Source organism: Penicillium macrosclerotiorum (genome assembly GCF_028827735.1).
Source record: "Penicillium macrosclerotiorum strain IBT 26536 chromosome Unknown utg000007l_segment0_segment0, whole genome shotgun sequence".
NCBI classification, from domain to species: domain Eukaryota; kingdom Fungi; phylum Ascomycota; class Eurotiomycetes; order Eurotiales; family Aspergillaceae; genus Penicillium; species Penicillium macrosclerotiorum.
Window position 1 is genome coordinate 653,876 of NW_026643086.1, and position 21,109 is coordinate 674,984.

At 51.6% G+C, this 21,109-nt stretch overlaps 9 protein-coding genes across 9 annotated transcripts; 3 read left to right on the forward strand and 6 right to left on the reverse strand.

Annotated features, from left to right (window-relative positions):
* Nucleotides 1–488: 488 nt before the first annotated feature.
* Nucleotides 489–1,218, reverse strand: N7462_007056 (rhodanese-like domain-containing protein; the record flags this gene model as incomplete). The annotated part of the gene is made up of 2 exons (XM_057078774.1): nucleotides 489–866; nucleotides 940–1,218. The coding sequence occupies 2 exons, from the start codon at nucleotides 1,216–1,218 to the stop codon at nucleotides 489–491; spliced, it is 657 nt and encodes a 218-aa protein (XP_056931444.1).
* A 641-nt stretch (nucleotides 1,219–1,859) lies between these two features.
* Nucleotides 1,860–2,609, forward strand: N7462_007057 (Ser/Thr protein phosphatase family protein; the record flags this gene model as incomplete). Its single annotated transcript, XM_057078775.1, has 1 exon — nucleotides 1,860–2,609. The coding sequence occupies one exon, from the start codon at nucleotides 1,860–1,862 to the stop codon at nucleotides 2,607–2,609; it is 750 nt and encodes a 249-aa protein (XP_056931445.1).
* An 893-nt stretch (nucleotides 2,610–3,502) lies between these two features.
* On the reverse strand, nucleotides 3,503–5,391 carry erg5 (C-22 sterol desaturase erg5; the record flags this gene model as incomplete). The annotated part of the gene is made up of 4 exons (XM_057078776.1): nucleotides 3,503–3,538; nucleotides 3,613–4,861; nucleotides 4,990–5,140; nucleotides 5,241–5,391. The coding sequence occupies 4 exons, from the start codon at nucleotides 5,389–5,391 to the stop codon at nucleotides 3,503–3,505; spliced, it is 1,587 nt and encodes a 528-aa protein (XP_056931446.1).
* Nucleotides 5,392–6,284: 893 nt separating this feature from the next.
* Nucleotides 6,285–8,195, reverse strand: N7462_007059 (signal recognition particle subunit SRP68; the record flags this gene model as incomplete). Its single annotated transcript, XM_057078777.1, has 3 exons — nucleotides 6,285–6,747; nucleotides 6,823–7,953; nucleotides 8,005–8,195. The coding sequence occupies 3 exons, from the start codon at nucleotides 8,193–8,195 to the stop codon at nucleotides 6,285–6,287; spliced, it is 1,785 nt and encodes a 594-aa protein (XP_056931447.1).
* A 484-nt stretch (nucleotides 8,196–8,679) lies between these two features.
* On the forward strand, nucleotides 8,680–12,430 carry N7462_007060 (putative translation regulator (Cya5); the record flags this gene model as incomplete). The annotated part of the gene is made up of 2 exons (XM_057078778.1): nucleotides 8,680–9,198; nucleotides 9,362–12,430. The coding sequence occupies 2 exons, from the start codon at nucleotides 8,680–8,682 to the stop codon at nucleotides 12,428–12,430; spliced, it is 3,588 nt and encodes a 1,195-aa protein (XP_056931448.1).
* Nucleotides 12,431–12,855: 425 nt separating this feature from the next.
* N7462_007061 (MCM DNA helicase complex subunit MCM3) lies at nucleotides 12,856–15,908 on the forward strand (the record flags this gene model as incomplete). The annotated part of the gene is made up of 8 exons (XM_057078779.1): nucleotides 12,856–12,928; nucleotides 12,995–13,013; nucleotides 13,068–13,119; nucleotides 13,181–13,227; nucleotides 13,288–13,393; nucleotides 13,457–13,720; nucleotides 13,780–15,800; nucleotides 15,872–15,908. 8 exons carry the CDS (start codon nucleotides 12,856–12,858, stop codon nucleotides 15,906–15,908), a joined length of 2,619 nt encoding a protein of 872 aa, XP_056931449.1.
* An 807-nt stretch (nucleotides 15,909–16,715) lies between these two features.
* Nucleotides 16,716–17,370, reverse strand: N7462_007062 (ML domain-containing protein; the record flags this gene model as incomplete). The annotated part of the gene is made up of 3 exons (XM_057078780.1): nucleotides 16,716–16,799; nucleotides 16,865–17,081; nucleotides 17,156–17,370. 3 exons carry the CDS (start codon nucleotides 17,368–17,370, stop codon nucleotides 16,716–16,718), a joined length of 516 nt encoding a protein of 171 aa, XP_056931450.1.
* Nucleotides 17,371–18,206: 836 nt separating this feature from the next.
* Nucleotides 18,207–18,749, reverse strand: N7462_007063 (acetyltransferase; the record flags this gene model as incomplete). The annotated part of the gene is made up of 1 exon (XM_057078781.1): nucleotides 18,207–18,749. One exon carries the CDS (start codon nucleotides 18,747–18,749, stop codon nucleotides 18,207–18,209), a length of 543 nt encoding a protein of 180 aa, XP_056931451.1.
* Nucleotides 18,750–19,278: 529 nt separating this feature from the next.
* Nucleotides 19,279–20,637, reverse strand: N7462_007064 (Spo7-like protein; the record flags this gene model as incomplete). The annotated part of the gene is made up of 1 exon (XM_057078782.1): nucleotides 19,279–20,637. The coding sequence occupies one exon, from the start codon at nucleotides 20,635–20,637 to the stop codon at nucleotides 19,279–19,281; it is 1,359 nt and encodes a 452-aa protein (XP_056931452.1).
* Nucleotides 20,638–21,109: the final 472 nt, after the last annotated feature.

Consider the following 21,109-nt stretch of genomic DNA (forward strand, 5'->3'; position numbering starts at 1 on the left):
TACCAATGAACGATCACGACTTAAATGGGCCGGGCCTCAAAAAGATGAAGATGACGTCGCCTGTACATGACATGGGATGAAAAGCGGGCCTGGTTGATACCAGGATTACTTTTTTTCTATTTTTGTTACGGTTGCTCTTTAATGAACATTGTTAGACTCGAATCTTGCGAATATTTTCTCGAAAGTACACACATTCTGGGTTCCCTGGATCCTAATTCTACTGATCACAGTAACAAAACTACCCCAGCTACTCCTACTCTTTCTCATGCCCAGCTTCTAGTTACTTTTTTTTGAGGTTGGCAAGGGTCTTGCTGTGAGTTTGCCAAGTGGGAGCAACAGCTTGTGTAATTTGGATGTAACAAATTCTCCGTGATGGTAGTACAGTATATACTGATTGCAATCGACCTTCCAAGTATTGCCGTGAGTTCCCCAAGGATGGTAGACAGAGCGAGTCTATTTTTTCAATATCCAGTCCCTCTTTCGACTTTTCACTCATCGCCCTCCCATCTCTCTACCTTCCCTCCTTTCTTCGCCCAGTCCAACCAGCTCCCGTCATAAACACCCACCCGCGCGGGGTCATACCCAGCCTGAACGGCCATTTGCGCAGCCGCCCGCGCTCGCACGCCGGCCTTGCAGTAAAACACCAGCTGGCCGTCGCCATCGGCAGGCGGCTTCGGGAACCCGAAGCGCGTTTCGAATTCATCAGGCGTCAGATACATCGCGTCGGGCTGGGAGGCAAGCGGGATGCTGATGGCGTTCGGGATAATGCCTGTTGCGGAGAGCTCAGCAGGCTCACGGACATCAACGAGGATGACGGGAGTATGCGTTGGGGAGGAGGTATCTGAGTTCGGGAGAGTGGAAGTGATCTATAGTTGTTCGAAGGGTCAATTGGACGTTTCTCATTGCTTGGGGGGGGGAAGGGACGGGGGAACCCCATACCTCTTCAAATCCCCACTGTCGCAACTCCAGATCAGACTTGTCACTGAATTGCCGGGCCTGGTTACAGAGGAGTTTGAGGGGTCGGGATTTCTGGGACCATATGAGTGTAGGCTGGCCTCGTCTCTGCGAGACCGAGCTGAGGCCTCGGTTGGTTGCGGAGAGACCTCCGCAGCGGAGGACCAAGGTGGCCGAGGTGGTTTGGCGGGTGGGAGCCTTGAGGGTGGAAGACGACAGGGCGACGACAGAGCGCCGAATGCTCGTTGTTAGCGACACGGACATTGTGTCTATGATTTGGTGATTGCTGAGAACGAGGAGTCTCATAGCTGATGCCAATGCTTTCGGGCCGATGATAGGTGATGTCAGTGCCGCGCGTGACCGCCTGCTACGTTGAGACTCGGGGTTTATAGTAAGTAGGTCGAGAAGCTGAAGATTCTGTAACCCACAAGTGCTGTAGGAGAGTATGAAACTGGAATAATTGGTGTGATTAGTTAAAAATTTCTTAGATTTCTGAGCTCCTGAGTCCTTTATTGAATGAATGGTGATGCATGGAACTCACATACAGTCACAATCCCTATCAAGCCTCAATATATATAGTACGTATATTCACTGAATCTCTTGTAACAACTACGTAATTTGCCGATTTTGACTGCTTCAGTGTATCATCATACTGGTCCATAAAGTGATAAGGTGAATCCTTTTGATCAAATTTGAACCGGGTAGTTTTTTTTGCTCCCCAAGAAAGATAGCAACAACCTTGACCATATGAGCAGAGCTATGCTCACAGGTAGAGTAAGCGCACATGCAATCGCGGCGGGCGGGCGGTGAAACCTGAGCATTGTCGAGTATGAAACTTTCAAGGCGTCTGACGTCTCTACTCCTATTTCTCCTCCAGACTCAAACATGCTGCCAGGCTGAAGAAAATGAATACCGGGAAAGTTGCCGACAAGGTGTTTCCAATCACAACATTTCTCTCAGACCTACCGAGCAAGCTTTTCCCGCAGCCCCTCTTATTATCCTCGAGCAATGGTCCTGCTGAGGGACGCTTGGTCATTATAGGCGATGTACATGGGATGCGGAAATCCCTAGAGGCATTGCTAGACAAAGTGGACTTTGACCAACGCAAAGGAGATCATCTCATACTAGCTGGCGACCTCGTTAGTAAAGGACCCGATAGTCCAGGAGTCGTGGATCTGGCCATCAAACTCGGCGCCAGCGCAGTGAGAGGCAATCACGACAATGCAGTTCTCCATGCGGCCGCGGAGATCAACGCCACAAAGGATAGTCTATTATCTCCCGGAGGCTCAACTGGCGGCCCAGCCGAGCTCGAATGCCCTAAAGTCGACCTACCGGGGGACACTGTCCAAAGTGCCGAGACTCAAGACAAGAACGCCTCCACGACACCCGGTAAAAATAAGAGACATAGCCCGGCCACGTATCATACGGCTTCAGCCCTTTCGACGCGCCAGCTTGACTGGCTTGCCGCATTGCCTTTGATCTTGCGTATCAAGCTACCCGAAGGCTTGACATCTTCTCTCGGCGACACTGTCGTTGTTGTACATGCTGGCCTTGTGCCTAATATCCCACTGGAAGAGCAAGATCCACATGCTGTAATGCATATGCGAAGCCTCGTTCGTGAAATGGACGACGGCAATGGATTCACCCCCAACTGAAAGTTTCGGAGAAGAAGGCTGGGCTGCAGAATGGGACCGGTGGCAAGATAAGTTGGCACCCAAGACTACAGTCATATTCGGGCACGATGCCAAGCGTCGGCTGCAGCTAGGCAGGTATACTATCGGGCTGGACTCAGCGTGTTTATATGGCCATCAATTGAGCGCGCTTGTCATTACGGCTTCCGCTGGTCAAATCGAGCATCAGGTTGTTCAAGTCGAATGTGCTGATACTCCTATTGTTCCAACTGGGTGAGGGCACGAAGGGGACAAGCACAGCGGATGGGTGATCAAGATGTGTTTCGAAATATGTCATTAACTGAATTTAAGTTAACTAATTGACGATCGACTATATCAACCTCCAATACCATCAATCCCGCAACTGTTCCCTCTAAAATCTGTACACAGGCTGTGCATCCGTTGGTTCAAAGTATAAGTGACACAATAGCAGGGAAATGCCAATCACAGAAAACCCACAGCTCTGCAATCTACACTTCAAAAAGAAAACAAACCAAATTCGAACCAAAAGAGAAGAAAACAGAATTAATATTATTCTAAGAATGGCTCTTAAAGGCCGCTCAAGCCGGAAAGATACAAGGAACAGAAGATCTCTTAGGTGCTGCCGGTGGATGCTTGCTTCAGCACTCTGGTGGGAGGTGTGTTTCCCGATTGTGACCAAGTGCCAGCATATCCACGGTTCTTTCAAGCCCCGTCAAAGGTACTTGACCAAGCCTGTCAGGTCCAAGGTGAGAAAAGAAAAGAAACAAGACCCGGCCCCTCCATCTCCAGGACAGAAAGGCCGCGTGAGGTTGGTATCATATGCCCGAGCCCTTCTATCCGGAGTTTGGGGCCAGGTGCCAGCTTCATGCTTTTGTTGGGTGGTGGAAACACCAAATTTAGGCGCGAGGGCGGAAGGTGAGCAGGCAGTCATCCTGGGAAAAAATGGTAAGTAAATTATCATATAAGATGGAAAGGGACCCGTTGGATCCGATGAACAAAAGCATACCTGGGGGAAGATCGTGGCGAACACCTTGATGTCCTCGGAGAGGGGAGTAGGAGTGTGCTCCCAGTCCATCTCCATACTGGCCTTGCCAATCATGGCCATCAGGGCCAGCTGGGCATAGGTCTGACCCAGGCAGTAGTGGGGACCTGTGCCAAAGACCAGCCAGTTCTTGGTTTGCTGTTCAGCATCACCGGTGATCCAGCGGTCGGGGTCGAACGAGTCAGCGTTGGGGTATGCCTCCTCGTCATGGGTGGCGGGCCAGACCGAGGGGATGATCATGGAACCCTTAGAGACGGTGATCTTGTCGGTGATGGGGAAATCCTTCTTGACCAGGTAGGGCACCATGATGACGGGGGGACGATAACGGAGAGTCTCCTTGACGACAGCGCGGGTATAGGTGAGCTGCTCGAGGAGGTCCATGGAGATCGGGACCGAGCGGTCGCCGTTGCGGACAGCCAAGTTCTCCTCACGGACCTTATCCAAAACCTCGGGACGGTCGGCCATCAGCTGGAACAGCCAGGTAGAAGCGGCGCTGGTGGCATCCTGGGAAGCGAACAGGAAGGTAAACACGGTCTGGGCAATCTCGTAGTCGGTGAAGTCACGCAGGACCTGAGCTGGCTTCTCGGAGGCGTCAACCGGAATACCCTGGGCAATCTTCTCGCGATACTTGGCAGAGTCCTGCTGAGCCTTGACCCAGGCGTCCATGATACACGAAATCTCACCACCAGCAGCCATACGGGCCTTCGACTTGGCGGTACACTTGGAGAACTCTTCGAGGACCATGTCGGCAGCCTTCTTGCCGTACCAGGTCTTGGTGAAGGGCAGGATGATGGGGAAGTTAACAAGCTCCAGAGCAGCGGTGATCAGATAGTAGTCATCGGCGACCTTCTGGACGGCCTCGTCGGACATGTAATAGCCAACAAAGGTGCGGCATGACATAGCGGTCATCAGCTCACGGAAGTCGGGCATCCAGGGGGTCGGAGTGTGCTTAGTGGCGGCGGACTTCTCCAGGAAACGCTTGAAGTACTCGTCAAAGACCTCCTCCAGGCGGGGCAGGTAGCAGGACAGGGCCTGGCGGGTGAACAGGCCATTGAGACCCTTGCGGTATTCGACGTGCGCCTTGCCATCGAGGAAGACCCAGTTGGTCTTGCCGAGCAACTTGTGGGCGGCATCCACCACACAGGGCTTCACGTAGGCGGGCGAGTTGAAGATCTTGCGGGACATGTCACGGGTCGAGGCGATCACAACGAACCTAATACGGCCCTGTTAGTCAATTTGAATCTACGCGGTTCTCTCAACTGTCGATCCCGTAATATGAGATCACGGCCTCGAGGTCATTTTCCCCTTTTGAACGGGAAGGAAACGGGTGGGAGTGCTCACTTGTGGAAGACGGAAACACAGCTCAGCTCGCCGCTGTCCCATTTCGCCTTGTACTCGGTAAACTTGGGGTTGACAGACTGCAAGAAAGGGCCCATGAATGGGATCTTGTATGCTGGACCGACGATCGAGCCTTTGAGGTAGTGGTATTTGACTATCGGAGAAAAAGGGGCACTGATTAGCAATGTTGTTGAGAGGCGTTGAAAAACTCGTTGAGGTGTCTCGCGGGGGCTTGGAAGCGCAATGGTACTCACATTGATCGTAGATGACGGCGGCAATGAACAGAGTGAGGATCAGCTTCCAGACAGTGAAGCCATCGAGCACGGAGGCGACGAGACCGGCCGGCGCGAAAAGTTGCGGCGAGACCGTCGCATCGGCCGACGGCGAGACAAAACTCCCAGACATGTTGACGAAAAATCCCACGAGGCCGTCACGTTGAGAGGACCTTCTTTTTTCGGATCTGCTTTTTTTCCCTGTTTGAATACAAGAGAAAAACCAGCAACCGGAACAGGCGCGGAGAGATGGGAGAAGAGGTGGAGAGGGGGGGGGAGAGAAGGAAATTGGTCAGGGGCGGGAACGCCAATAATTGACCGGCTCCCGGATCCTTCAGGTCCCGCCGAGCATAGATTAGTTCCTGTTGGGTCCATCAGCTCTGCACGTCAGATTCTTTTATCGATAGGCCCAATCATTATCCATCTGTGTACGCACATCCAGTGATGGGATTCTGTGCGTCGAGGATTGTTGGCCTGATATTTTATCAATCAGGGGCCTGCTATTCGTACTGTATTGATGAGCGGAGGAGAGATCTTCCCCGGCAACGCGATTAGATAGGCCGCTAACCAAGTACGATAGTGTTACGATAGTAGTATAAACTATGCCAGACAAAGATAGTCCCGCTATTACGCAAATCGTACAATCTCACTCTGTTCTCCTCTCTTGGATCCTCCATCCCTTCGCCTGGGATTACACATCCTTCCACATACATAGCGTGACTCGGCTCCAGAATACCCGGCGCGTGTAATTGGCTGCAGACTGCAAATTCGAACAAGGGCTCCCGGCGGCACGTGCGACAAGCCCGATCCTGACTAAGACTTCCGTTCTCATTGGAGGAGTGTTGTATGCATTAAACGAGGGACATGGTTGCTCGAGATTTATGAATCTGAGGCCCGAACACGGGGGAAGCAGAGGCAAAATATTAAGATGGGAATGGCATGAGACGATTGAAGACAAATATAATAGGTGAGACGTAAATGCATGGCCATTGAACGAATGAGGCGGCTTCAAGATATCTACTTTTTCTACCGGCCAAACCCAAACCATCCCCGACCTTTCTTCTCCTCGGGTGCCGCAGCTTGCGGCTCAGCGTTCGTGTGAGGGTAATCGATGTAGTTCCATGCCACATCTAGGAAGAGTGGCTTCACAGGGACGGCTTGCATCTGGGGTGGATATGGCACCAGGTTGTTGAGGTCCGTCCGGCCGAACTGATGCAGCCGCTCCACCAGGGGACGCTGGTGAGAAGAAGCAGAATCTGCCTCCAGGCGCTCCAGAGTGACTAGGCCACGATACCGAGCAACCAATTGGCGAAGAGTCGACTCGAGCGTGCCGACCTGAGATCGCGAAACATCCAACTGAGGAGGCCCCTTGGAACTGGTGGGGGTCTGGGGAGTAGCCGAGCCAACAAGTTCAAGTGCCTGGGCAAACAACGCGAGTGCTTCGGTAGGTTTTCCGAGAACACTGTGGGATCGGCCTAGAGCAAGACATCTATCGAGAAACACAAACATTAGTCAAAGATATCCTCGATAGGATGAATGATAGACAAGCCAGAATGGAGCATACCTAAGTGCTCGGAAGTAACGTCGTTTCGCCTCGAGATTTTGGACAAATGCGGCGTCCGCGGCAACTCCAGGAAGCTCCAGAATAAAATCCAAGCTCTGAAGGGTAGAATCGTACAGCACTGCACGCTCGCGGAGTTTATTCAGCTTCTTCCCATTACCACCACTGTGCTTGGAAGCCTTGCCAGCCTGGACGGCTTGCTCGTCTATAAATATGAGGCCATCCTGCTCACCGCAAAGGACACGATTACGTCCAACACGCCATCCAACCAGGTTGTAGTTGACTGCTGTCCGAGTAATCTGCAATGCCTGCAATCTCTTGTCGCCAGGGTCCACACCTTCACTGGTCAGATCATCAATGGCAGTCTTAGTGGCATCAACCGCATCCTGACTGGCAATGATCACGTTATCATAAGCAGCGGCCTGGTCCTTGGCGGTGGCAGACTTCCCTGCGTCTGCCAACCAAGCAGTCAGACCTGCCTCGGCAGCGGAGGCTGCAGCCAAAGCCTGAGAGATCGAAGCATCGTCCAGTGGCACAGTTCGGGACCTCCATGTCACAGACTCTGGCAATTTTTGGACCTCGCCTTCAGCGGTTCTCCGTGTGCCCGCGGCCTCCTCAGCCAGACAGTTGGGGTCTATTTTCTCCACCTCTGCACGAATATCAGAGTCCGAAGGAAAGAATTCAAGGGCCAATGATGAGGTCGGCTTGGAACGAGGCAACTTCATCTGATAAGCGGCATAGCGGAGACTAGGGTCCACAGTTCCAGAGAGAAGATCCCGGAAGGCATCTTTCTTGGCCCGTTGCCCCAGAGCGGTATAGATCACTCGAGCGATAGCGTAATCGTGGAGGCACTGCTCCCACTTTCGCTTCTCCAGACAAAGAGCACCGGAAATTGTGGCCAGGTAAGCCCGAGCTTCAAGAATATCACTATCACTGGCACCGGTGGCCGACTGCTCATGAAGCAGCGTCACAAGATGTTGCGCATAACCAGTTGCTTTGTTCAGTCGCGAGATAATGTGACGCCTGGCTGCACCGGAGATACCCTTGGCGGACGGATCTGCGGAGTGTGTGGACTTCATATGCATGGCTTGCGCCCATGCCCGTTCGGATCCGAGAAGCAAAAGATGCACATAGCTGACGGCATAAATTAGCATTGGCCCTGGAAGGCTTAGAACAAGCACCTACGCCACATTGTTTCCAACATTCTCGGCAGTCACGGCAGGTTTCGCAGTGTACTTGCGGCCTTTAGCCGTGGCCTGACCCAGCTTCTTGCGAAGTTTGTGGAGCTTGCGAGTGGCGTGTGCCCGGTAGGCATTGTAGTCTCCCACAAGGAGCGCCTCCTCGCGCTCCTTAAAGATGTAATCGGTGATCTCCATGGCGCGGGGACGAGATCACGAAATTGATGGGAGCCGAGTTGGCAGGTTGGACTGGACCGTGGTGGGTATACGAAGGCGGTGCCCCGTTTCGGCCAAACGAATGGCCCCATCAGCCCGGCAATTTCCAACCTCCCGAATCTTTTGCGTATTGCCGACAACTTTTCTTTGCATTGCTCTACAGCTTACCAAACCTCTCACCCCGGCTGTATTTCTGGCTATCGGGCAACCTGGAATTCTCGGCAAGGTTAATTCCTGGAAATTCCCACCGGACACTGCACGCAGCTCGCTTTTATTCTGATCTCGGTACGACCATCTGGCACCACCCCAAACAGCTTGTTTCGGACTCTAGCAGCAACAACAACATCACAAGAACGCCTATTTCTGACCTAATCATCACTTAAATAGAGTGCTCGGACACGATATGACGCATACTGGGGGTCAATTTCGGTGACTTCAGTGTTTGATAGCGCGACGATCGGGGGTAATGCTCGAACGAGCGGGCAGCTGCCTCGAGAGCGCGGGACGGCGTATCCTCCGAGATTCCAATGGCGCCCTGCGAAGTCGACGGTCTCTTTCTCGTCACTTCTGGAAATATAACACCTCACGCGGCGATGTTCCAGGCTGGTTCGTCGCGCTAGTACAACCTTCAGCTCAGCATCACCCGTCCTACCTTCGATTCTCTCAGCCTGAGACAAAAGCCGCCAATGATAGAGATCCGCCGGTTCTCGACTTCCTTTGTCCTCAACAACCCCAAGACCTCGCGGCATTGCGGCCGTCACGCCAGTCAAAACGGCTGGGGCTGCGCCGAAGGAGAAAGGCACTAGCAGGTTTTTCGAGGTCTTACACCTCAGATGCCTCGTCGATTCTTAAGGAAACGTCCAAGGATGAGTTGCAGGTACCAGAGACAATATCGGAATTAGAAGGAGTGGATGTACCCACACAAGCAACACAGCATCTTATCGAGCTGCTTAAAAAGAAAGGTGCCGATTTCGATCGAGCATGGGTACTCTACATCGCTGCCGGACGACCGTTAAATTGCCGGTCAGCGTTATGTGCCTATTTGAGTAGGTCAGAAAATAGGGCGGAGCAAGCTCGAGCTTGGGAGGTTTTCAAGGAAATCCCTTTTCACGCCCTCTCGGAAGATGATTTTTCTCCATATCACGCAGTCGCAGCTCAAGAAGCTCAAGAGCCCTTACCTTCAATCTTCGAAGTTGATTGCAATATGCGAGCAAGCTATTTCAAAGGGATTTGGGTCTGCTTGCTGTGCTCTGGTTTTTGCATCGTTTTGGACAGCTCACAATTGGCACCGCGCGCTCGAAGTTTGGACTTTGGTATCACAACCTAGCACCAAGGATGGCCAATCCCCGAGCAATCAATTATTCGATCACCTCAAGCAAGGTAGACTCTTTTGGGATGCCATGTCGCTGGCTAAGTTTATCGAACATTGCCCGACCAACACTACCGCCCGTGATTTCGCGGATTTTCTTCTTTGGCGCATTTTCAGTGCTCCCCACGCTCTGCGAGATGCTTCCTTGAATATCTTAATAGACAACCTACACAAGTACCATGAGCTGGGGCTTTTGAGGGCAAATCACTACTTGAGGTTGATCAGGACGTTTCAGGCTGACGACAAGAGATCAGTCTTTACTCGATCGATTGTGGTTTACCGCATGATGCGTCGACAACAACCGGATTTAATACCACCTCGAAGCCTATTTGAGAAACAGCTGCGTGCTATGGCTTCCTTTGGTATCACCAATGGGGTCAAGTTTTTTCTCGACGAATGGTCCCACTTTTACGGAAAACCGTCAATTGACTTATACAAGCATGCCTTGATTGCGTTCTCGCGCGTAGAAGGCGTTGAACAGGTCAATCTCATATTCAACAAGTGTGTGGAAGATCACCCACCGACGACTCTCAGGATTTTTACCCCACTTCTCGATGCTCACGCGCGGACTGGTAACATAGAGGAGACACGAAGGCAATTTCAACGCATCTCGAAGGATTTTCAGCTGAAACCAAATACTGTGTGCTGGAACATTCTTCTGAAGGCCCATGCTAATGCGAAAGATGTGAATGGTGCTCTTGCGACGTATTTGCAGATGCGTCGTGCTGGGATTCATCCTAATTCTCACACATTTGGCACCTTGATGGGCCTTTTTGCGAATCAAGGGGATATTGATAATACACGAAAGCTTCTCACTGAGGCTGAAAAATGCCGGGTGTCGATTACAGCACCAATGCTCGACACCATCGTGCAGGTGTATTGCAAGAACGGAATGTTGCAGCAAGCAGAACAATTCGCAGATGCTTGTCTAGCTTATGATGTTGAAGGCCCACGAACCAGAATGTGGAACATCCTCATGTTCCAACACGCTTTCAGAGTAGATTTGAACTCTCTCAACCGAATTTGGGAGCGGATGGTCAAGGCCGGGACACGCCCTGATGCGATGACTCACGCCGCGCATCTTCTCGCCCTGGTTCTAGTTGGCAAAACAGATGAAGCCCGGGAATTCTTGCGAAAGCTTCACAAGAGGCGCACCATTCACGTGACAGAGTACCACTACGCCATTATTCTATACGGATATGTGAAGAAACGCAATAGGGACATGGTGCACATCATCTTTGGTGAAATTGAGAATCGTTTCGGTCAAGCAGGGACCCGCTCTAGTCTTCTGAAACTCCGGGGCCAGCTGGAACATGATCTGGAGCTGGCACAAGAGACTAAGCAGCGTGGCCCAGATCTACGCTTGGAAAATGCGGAACAAACTTTGCTTGAGATCATCGGCCAGGTTCAGGTCCCGAAGACAATCGGCCTTTCCTCCTTGTCTAAACCCGGAGAACCACTCGGGAGCCCTTCTACTTGCACCGTGGCGCATTTCGAATACCTCATCAAGGAATATGGCTCAAAAGGCGCCTTCAAGCGAGCTCAAGAGCTATACCAACAATATATGGAATCTAGGAAGCTTTCAAGCCCGAATGATGAAAACATGCCCATTGGCCTGGTCACTGCCATGATGCATGCTCACCTGACAGCGGGACACTACAAGGATGTTGAAGAGTGCTGGAAATTTGTCTTCCCTAACGCGATCAAAAAGGCCAGCTCTATTGATATTGACCAAACTTTCACTATTCCGCCAGCGACCGAAACCTCAACCGCAACCCATGGCTTGCCCGAACGCCCCTCGTCATCAAGCAACCGTGATCCCTTTTCTGCCTCTCAAACGCCGCTTGCCAAGCCGACAATCATCTTCTCGCAACGCTTCATTCTCTCGCGGGCGCTCGGTGTTTATATGCGCGCCATGGCTTATCAAAATGAACCAGAAAAGATATTGACCACGGTGCCCCAGTATGAGGCTGCTGGGTTCCAAATGAACACTTTCAACTGGTCAACTTACGTACAGATGCTGGCAGCGTCTGACCGTGACGTCGACATAGCTGAAGCTTTCCGCACATTTGAAACCAAGTTCATGCCTCATTTCCCGGGATGGAGGCGGCTTCAATTAGGACATGGTTTTCGACCACACGGTGCACCCTTGACAATCATGGCGATGGAGGACCCTCGAGTTCCTCCACCAGGACCACGTTTCCTCGGCAAGTTGTCCAAGCAATACTGGAGCCGGATTGATCCTACCTTTATCCAGCCTACCTATGTGTCAATGGTGTACCTTTCTGCTGCCCTCGATCGAGTCCGAGAACAAAGTATTCTGAATGATGGCAAGGAATTGGAGAAGCTCTATGAAGTTGCCCCAAGCACAATTGATGAACTCGGAAGGATGCCTTATCTGCGTGACAAATTCCAAGGCGTGTTGCTTCGCCATCGGTCTGAGCAGCCTGACAAAGAACCTAAAAAGCGCCCCTACCGACAGTCTGTCGAGCGCGGTGGTGTCCTTGGCCTCAGCATACCCAAAAAAGAGAAGTCTGTTGCCCGCCGCGAATGGGCAAAGAAGGACCAAGCCCGCCTCGCCCAGTCGCCGGTTGGTCTGAAAACTGGACGAGCCCGACATGTTCATGCTCAATTTGAGAGTGACCTTTGGGATCTTGAAGAGGATGTTCTTAGTCCGGAAGATCGGTATGATTATGATCGTGCTATACAAGCCCGCGCCCAGCGCTTCCAGCGGAATTTGGCACACATCCAACGCATGAGTTCAAAGGCAGCACAAGATACGCCGCCTGCCGAGTTGGCCGAGGAAAAGCCGCAGGCAAAATCCCAACGCAATGCTCCGGCCAAATGAGAACTCGGGCCTGGGAGATAGAGGAAAAGCGAAGGAAATGATGCATTTGAATTAAGCATCCATCATGTATAGTGACCTGTTGATTTTAAGCCCTTGTATATCCTGTATAAGTCAGATTCAATGTATTATATCTCCCAATCTTTCAACCCTGTGAATAATCCCGCATATTCTCATTCTATGACCGCCTATTATATGTAGAGCAACTTTCTCAATCCTTGTCTATTTTGGCATACATCGCAGTACTGAAGTGAGACATGCACGAAGTTGCGACACACAAGAAAGCTGATTACATAATCTGACGCGGCGGCGCGCGTCGTGGACGCGTTCCAATTTTGCCTGATCGGGCGATCGCGCACAGCCCAACTTTCAAGCTCCCCTTCTCCCCCTCGACTCGCCTTCTTCCGACCACATTGAACAACACAACCATGGACGGAATTCAGTTGCGCGATGAGGCCGCGCAGGATCGCGTGCGTGCTGCCACAGAGTTTCTTGATCCTAGTAAGTTTTTGCGTCTGCTATGATTTCCATGATTGGCCTCTAATGTGATCGGTTTTTTTTCTTCAGGTGATGCCCGAGCACGCAGGTTCGTTGGTTTTGATGATGTGAACGCTGGTATTGACCTAACAAATTGACATAGCTACCGAGCCGATATTGTGGTGATGCTCAATCGGGGCCTGCGACGTCTTACTGTGCGTTGTTCTTTTTTCTCTCCCTTGCGAGTGGGGAATGGACTGGCTGATAATTCCACAGGTCAGCATCGATGAGATCCGAGCTCACAACCGTGAACTAGCCGATGGGTGAGCTTGATACCCCTTTTTTAAATATCGAGTTCAATTTTCTCACCTTCGCTTTGTTAGACTCCTAACATCCCCATTCGATTACTCGCAAGCCTTTGACCGGGCATTAAAAGATGTCGTCAAGACTCTACCCAATCGCTCCGAAAAGGAGAAGTCGGAAGAGACGGTATGTATTTGATTTGGCAACAAAATATACTCATGCCACATGCTGATCATGTGCCTTTAATAGGGCTACTATTGTGCCTATATCGGAGCCTTCGGAGAATTCTCTTGCAATCCCCGTACTCTTGGATCCAACCAACTGAACCGCATGGTTTCCCTTGAGGGTATTGTTACAAAATGTTCCCTCGTTCGACCCAAGATCATCCAGAGTGTTCATTACAGCGAGAAGAAGGACCGCTTCTTGGCCAGAAAGTACCGTGATCAGACTATGACCGCTAGTGGTGCTACTAGCTTGAATGTTTATCCCCAGGAAGATGAAGAGAAGAATCCGGTGCGTACAACGAAATCCGACTAAATGGAGAAATATTTGTCGTCTAATATGCTGTCTAGCTCATCACCGAGTACGGTTACTCGACATACATGGACCACCAGTCGATTTCGATCCAAGAAATGCCCGAACGAGCCCCTGCAGGTCAGCTGCCCCGAAGCGTCGACGTTATTCTGGATGACGACCTGGTCGATAAAGCCAAGCCCGGAGACAGAATTCAACTTGTCGGCATTTACCGCACCCTTGGAAACCGAAATGCAAGCTCTGGCTCATCGACTTTTCGTACAATTATCATGGCCAACAACATCATTCAACTCTCGTCGAAGAGTGGAGGTGGAATTGCTCAGGCCACTATCACCGATACCGATATTCGAAACATCAATAAGATTGCCAAGAAGAAGAACGTCTTTGAATTGCTGTCCCAGTCACTTGCACCCAGTATTCACGGACACGACTACATCAAAAAGGCCATTCTATTGATGCTTCTCGGCGGTATGGAGAAGAACTTGGATAACGGCACCCATCTTCGTGGTGATATCAACATTCTTATGGTTGGTGATCCTTCAACCGCCAAGTCTCAGCTTCTTCGTTTCGTGTTGAACACTGCTCCTCTCGCCATTGCTACAACTGGTCGTGGCTCTTCGGGTGTAGGTTTGACAGCCGCGGTCACTTCTGATAAAGAAACTGGTGAACGTCGCTTGGAGGCCGGTGCCATGGTTCTGGGTGATCGTGGTGTCGTCTGTATTGATGAATTCGACAAAATGAGTGACGTTGATCGTGTTGCAATCCACGAAGTCATGGAACAGCAGACGGTCACCATTGCTAAGGCTGGTATCCACACCAGCTTGAATGCTCGATGCAGTGTTCTGGCTGCTGCCAATCCTGTGTATGGCCAATATGACCCGCACAAGGACCCGCACAAGAACATCGCTTTGCCCGACTCTCTTCTTTCCCGTTTCGATTTGCTCTTCGTCGTGACCGATGATATCGAGGATGCGAAGGACCGCACCGTGTCTGAGCATGTACTCCGTATGCATCGCTACCGCCAGCCTGGAACGGAAGAGGGCGCCCCCGTTCGCGAGCAGCTTAACCAGACTTTGGGAGTCGGTATTGAGGACCGCGCAGATGCGAACCAACCAACCGAGGTTTTCGAGAAATTTAATGTCATGCTTCACGGTGGCATGGTGAACGCAGGCCGCAACCGTAACAAGAATGTTGAGATCATCAGCATTCCTTTCATCAAGAAGTACATCCAGTACGCCAAGTCGCGTGTCAAGCCTGTCTTGAGTAAGGGTGCGGCTGACCACATCATCGCCGCATATTCTGCTCTGCGAAACGACGACTTGGCCAGTACCCAGCGGCGCACCTCGCCCATCACTCCGCGTACCCTTGAGACTCTGATCCGTCTGTCCACCGCCCATGCCAAAGCTCGTCTATCGAACCGAGTTGATGAGAAGGATGCCAAACATGCCGAAGCTATTCTTCGATTCGCTATGTTCAAGGAAGTCCTGGAGGATGGCCGTCGCAAGAGGCGCAAGGTGACCACATTCGATGAGGACTCTGATGATGAGAGCGATCCCGACCTCGACGACGACGATGACGAAACCCCTTTCCGTGGCACATCCACTGCTACCCCCAGTCGGGGCACGGCACGAACTCGTGCTGCTGCCAGCTCTACTGTTCCAGACGATGACCCAGACAGCCTCTACACATCCAGTCCGCGGGCTCAGCGCACGCGGTCCAGCCAAGCAGCCCGAACCCAGACCCAGTCAGAGTCCCAGATGTCCGTGGCATCATCACAGCCAGCATCGCAGCTTGTTCAGTCACAGACCGATGACTCGCAGTCGACGTCTTCCTCGGTTCAGCCGATCACAGAAGCCCGCATGCTCCTCTTCGGCAAGACTCTAGGTTCTCTGATGGGCACCAAGCTTTTCGTTGATGCTGACATGGTCAATGTCGACGAGCTGATTGAAGCTGTCAACACTTCCATCCGCTCATCGCCGAGTCATGGCGCTGCCCACGTCTTCTCGCGGCCCGAAGCTTTCAAGGCCTTGGAGGAAATGAACAGGCAGAACCGTTTGATGTGAGTAAACCAAAATTTCCTCCTGGAATGTGAACCCCTAAGAATCCATTTACTAATCTTCTCTTGAATAGGTTCCTCGAGGGCGACGACAACGTCTACCGTATTTAATCAACGGTTATCATTACGAGCAGGAATACTGCTGAGCACTAAATTATGAGCATCTTTTTTCTAGTCTTTTGCATCGGGGTGATATCATGTTTTCTCTGTCTGGAGTATGGAGTCGATGCATATGGAATTTGGATAGGCTTCATTTGTCAAGAATATATGAATATTGAAATCGAACACATAGCCCGCGCGATAGACTGCGCAAATATTGACTTTTTGGACATTTTCACGCAATTTTAATGGATGTCCACGGCTGCCTCTTTTACGTAAGGAGAGTAAGCTCTGGGCACTAACAAGAACGGCCTACAAAGCTTGTAATTTACATGCTATCAAATCTTACAGCCACATTTTGTCTTGAGCAAAGTTCACGTGAAAAGTCTACTTGAAGTTACAAGAGGGCTTGAATGATAAGACATTGTATAAGATTCATGTTCGTTGGATAATAATGCTCAATGGTATATTAGACCGAGCCCCGAAAGAACAGGCGTGGATCAAGTCACATATTAACAGTACCGAAGATGCAAGATACGCAGCAAAAGAAGGTCAGAACAGAGTGATATATGAACGAGACAGCAAGGCTGAAACGGAGAGCGGCCAAGAAGAAAAAAAAAGAAATGGCAGGTGAACAGAGTCAGCTAGGGTCATAACGAGACATAGGCGGAGGCGTTGCTGGCATAGACAAGTCGGACCAAGCGAGTATCAGGGGAAATGAACGATCTCTAGGTGCATGACTAAACAGACAGAAGCCACCGGTTGTGGATGCAGGAGTGTGGCTCCGAATGGGGCGGGAATTGGAAATCTTATTGCCATTTAGAACTGGATGTGGTCCGCTTTGAGGCAAGTCACCTGTCTCCGGTCCTTGGTGTAGACATCGGCCAAGACCGAGTATGAGCCCTGTGGAAGAAGTCAGCCACTCCGAACAAAGTGTACATGATAGAGGCGATAAGGCGGGAACGTACAGGAGGAATCTGCTTCGGAAGGTCCACTTCCTTCTCCAGAACCATCTTGCCCTTCTCCAGAGGACACTTCAGATCCACATTTGTAATCTGATCGCAGAGATCAACGGTCTGACTGATCAGGGTAATCAGACCCCACTTCACTTCGAGGTTCACGGTAGCGCCCTTTTCGACTGTGTCGAGGAGGGTTCCGCTGGCCTTGATCTTGAGCTTTTGGCCCCTATAATATCGAAATACAAGACATCGGTTAGTCATATGTTCTCGCTGGCACTATAAGGTCTCGGTTTAACATACGCTTTGGGAGGGTCTGGGATCAAGTCAACCTTCTCAATCTTGAGCAGATGAGCCGCGGGATCCTGGCAGTAGTCCAGCGGGTTATGACCGGCCACGGGGAAATCCTGGGTTGTGACCGGGGCCTGGACCAGCGAGGGATCGAAGAAGGACCCCAACGAAGCGGCCGAAGTGAGGGGAGTCACCAAGAGCAGGGTGGCGACAGAGAGAAACTTCATGCTGGGCCGATGGATGCTCGTAATATGACGAGGGGGAGGGGGGGCGATGCTTAATTATGGCAATATGCGATCTTGGTGTATGTGCAGAGCGTCACCAAAGAACGGGCTGGGGACGAGGGGAAGTTGGGGGATCTCCAAGTTTGAGGCTGGTGTCACTTGATGACGACGGAGTCACGTGTACTCCGCCGCTTCAGAACGTGATTTGCCGGTACCTTGCAGCGTCCGCGGTTCCAAGGTTGGCTTGCAGGAAACTGATGCTACCGAACTCTGGGGAGGGTTCTAGTGCTAGAAGACCATAAACATACCGGTCCAGGGCTCAGTTGAAAGGCATCTGCATTGGTTATTGTCAGCGCCTGTTGGTGTTTCGTTATCAGGGACGCGATAACCACTCAAAGTGGGCCCGAAATGGCTCCTTTCCGGAGTATGTGGAGCATATGGAGTACGACGATGCAGGACTCGCCCATTTCCAAGCAGAGTTCCACCAAGATTCCGCCAAAATAGCAGAATAGCTAAATCAAATAGAGTATATCGAGATACTAAAACATGAAAGGATTCGGTTCCAAATAAATCGGTCCGGGTGACAGATTCGATGTTGGACTACGGTCCTGTATAGGATGTGATCACCCAACATACATTCCACCAAGTTCGATAGATAATCTCGTCATTTTCAATTGACCATGTATTTTTGCAGGCTTCAAGCAACTGGGAAAAAGCGGGCCATCGAGGCAATCTCTTCACCAGGATTGCTATAATCGACAAATCCATGCTTCGCATATAACGGCGCTCCGTCTTTGCTCGCATCGACATACGCACTGACCCTCATAGAATCTGCCAGATCACACCCCCCATTGTACAAGCATTGAGCCACATCCTCGTCGCTGATAGTCAGGATGTGTCGCCACCGTATCCAAGTCTGGGTCCAGTTCCTTTAGTAGTCTAGCTAAGAAGCATTGATATTGCGCCACAGGGAAGGGGGGACTCGTACAAAAGTGTTCCAGATCGCCCATAACTCGTTTCCGATTTGCTTCTTCTTTCTGGAAGAATGCCTCGCAGAGCTCGGCAGGCATCTCTGGATGCCAGGGCGGATAGCGTCGCCCTCGCTCCTCCGGCATTGATAAGTCCCACTTAGCATAGGCGGCGATGCGGGGCTGGCCATGCTCATCCATCGTATTCATGTCCACAATTTTGATGTACTTTTGAAAGGGTTTGTGTGTTATATCATGGTAATTAGCATCTTCAAGCCACTGGCGTACGCCCGGGGTGTTTGGGAAAACGCGAGCGAGATCGGGGTCCGTAAAAGCAGCGAACCATAAGTCGGTGAGAGCGAGGCTGTCCACCTGCGTCAATGGCTCAAGCTGGAGGGAGGTAGAAGGGGACATGTGAAAGTCAAGCTGTATTCACAGATAGGATTCAAAAAGAAGGAGATATATATATATGTTGTTTCAAAGTCTCTCAATTGTAACTTTGACTTGAATGGAGCCATGGCTTATCAAACGGCCAAAGGGCACTGCCCCCACATTCTTACGTGATCACTACCTGATCGATCAATGAAATCCCAGTGGAAAGATTTGGATTCAGTCACATCAAATGCAAATGTCAAAGCCCTTGGGTGAGCGAATAAGAAACCTGTGGGGTTGAATAGGGAGCTTCAAACATTAGTTCAGGGTATATCATTTGATATCCACAGGGAAAAGCTTGCAATATTTCTATCCACGAGAAAGAGGCATGCAGCGTATACAAGAGTGTACAATTGGGATTGGGAATCTAGTGGTTTAGCACCATGGGAGGAAGCAGTGGATATCTAGATCAGTATGTATGGCAAAACAAGAATAATGAAAACGGTAACATAGGCTCATCATCTAGACAGCAGGGCTTGAATCAGGTACAGATGTGGGTATAGCTTCCTTGTCATACTCGCTCATGGGAATAATGCCGGAATCGTCCGATGAGAACGACGGCGTTCGGACACCCTCGCGGATTTGTGCTTGAGTCAGAGGCGAAAGACCCCGTCGTAACGATTTCGACCCCTTTCGTTTCCGTTGTTGGGGGAGAGACTTCGGGGCCGGAGATAGACGGGGTCGTACTACCTCGACGAGGCCGGCCAGTTGCGGAGGAGCGAGATGGAGGGCGTTCCTCAGCATCAACAGGCGTGCTGCTGCGAGAAGAAGTTCGAGAGTGGGATGATTCGGAGCGGGTGCTACGGCGAACAGAAGGGGCACGAAGCTCTTGACCAAGCCTGGAGGAGATGGAAGGTTGGTGCTGGTGGTGGGTATGAAGCCGATGTTTGGTTTCCGAGTCGGTTGATCGGTGCTGGGGAACAGGGATCATGCGGCGACGCTGCGAAGCGCGCCAGCCAAGACCTAGGCGCCAGAGCCAGCCACCCTCTGCTTGGGCGAATTGGCGCTCACGTTCGCGCAGTTTTTGACGCAGCTGAGCACGGCGCTCGTTCTCTTTCTCCCAAAAGTCCGTACGGTAGTCATCCCAGTTTTCGCGGAACTCCGGCGAGAAGGATTTCGGTAGGAGGAGAAGGCGGATATAGTCACCGCCAGGGCTGAGGTCTTCCTCGACAAGGCCCGACTCGCTGTCACCGCCGTTATAGTACTGCTGGTAGTGCTGCCGACTACCAGTGCGCTTTTCGGACGGATGACGCTCAACAAGTTGGAAGTTGCCTGTCGGGGAGGGGAAGAACGGGGCGGAGAAAGGAAACAGAAAGGACACATAGGAAAGCAGCTCTTGCCACCAGGGACCTCGAATGACGATGATTTTGGTATTCATCACCCGCAGACCTCGATTGGATACGGCAAGCCAACGCCGGGGCCAGCGGATCCCACGTTCCCACTGTCCCGTTCCCCAGACCAGCAGCGCTGTCACCACTCCTCCAAGCAAAGCGACTTTTTCGCCCATCTCAACGACCCAATAGACTGAGCCTCCAACACCGCGTCCATCTTCTCGGGGGCGCAGGAACAATGCGTATACGAAAGAGGCAATCCAAGCGGCAAGGAGCAGCAGGAAGAACGTGTTTTGGCGACGACGCTCGCGCAGAGCCAAATATTGCGCGCGGAGCGATGCTTCGAGAATCAATAGATTCAAGTAAATCTGAGGCGGAGACGAGGGTAATGACGCCAGCGGATCTGGTGTTGAGGGTCCTGGAGGAGAAGAGGATTCGGCGGGTGCGGTAGCGGGCGTGGACGTCGAAGGCTCCGGCGTGGCAGCGCGTGCGTCGGATCCTGGAGCGCCCTTGACAAGCTGGTCCAAAGGCGAGGACATCGTCAAATCAAGAGATAACGAATGTGAGCCCGTAGAATCATCGGCCGTGGCGGCCCAGTGCGGTCATCGCGGGGAAAGAGGAGGAGGAAGGAGTCGGAGTGGCAGGGGAGCAGCTGCAGATCGGCGACATCATCTTCCGCCTTTCCCACTTTTTAGACTGTATAGTTACTTCTCCATCCAAACTCCCTCGCGTGTTTCCCTCTCCCGCTGTTTTTAGTTGCCTGCTTCTAATTTAGGGATTTTTGGTGTGCACAAGCCGCCTGTCTCTCAACTTCAGCCCTCTCATATCGGGATTGAATTGCTCCGTGTCTCGCGGTCTGTCGTATGCGCTTGGAAGCCTGTCGGGGTTAAGCGGCACCGCCGATTTCTCCGACTTCGCCTCTTTTGACCAGCTTTCAACCCATGAGCGTCGCAGCTCAAATTTGTCCTGTGACAAAAAGCCTCTGGCAGTCTGGCTCCCGTTCAGCCATTT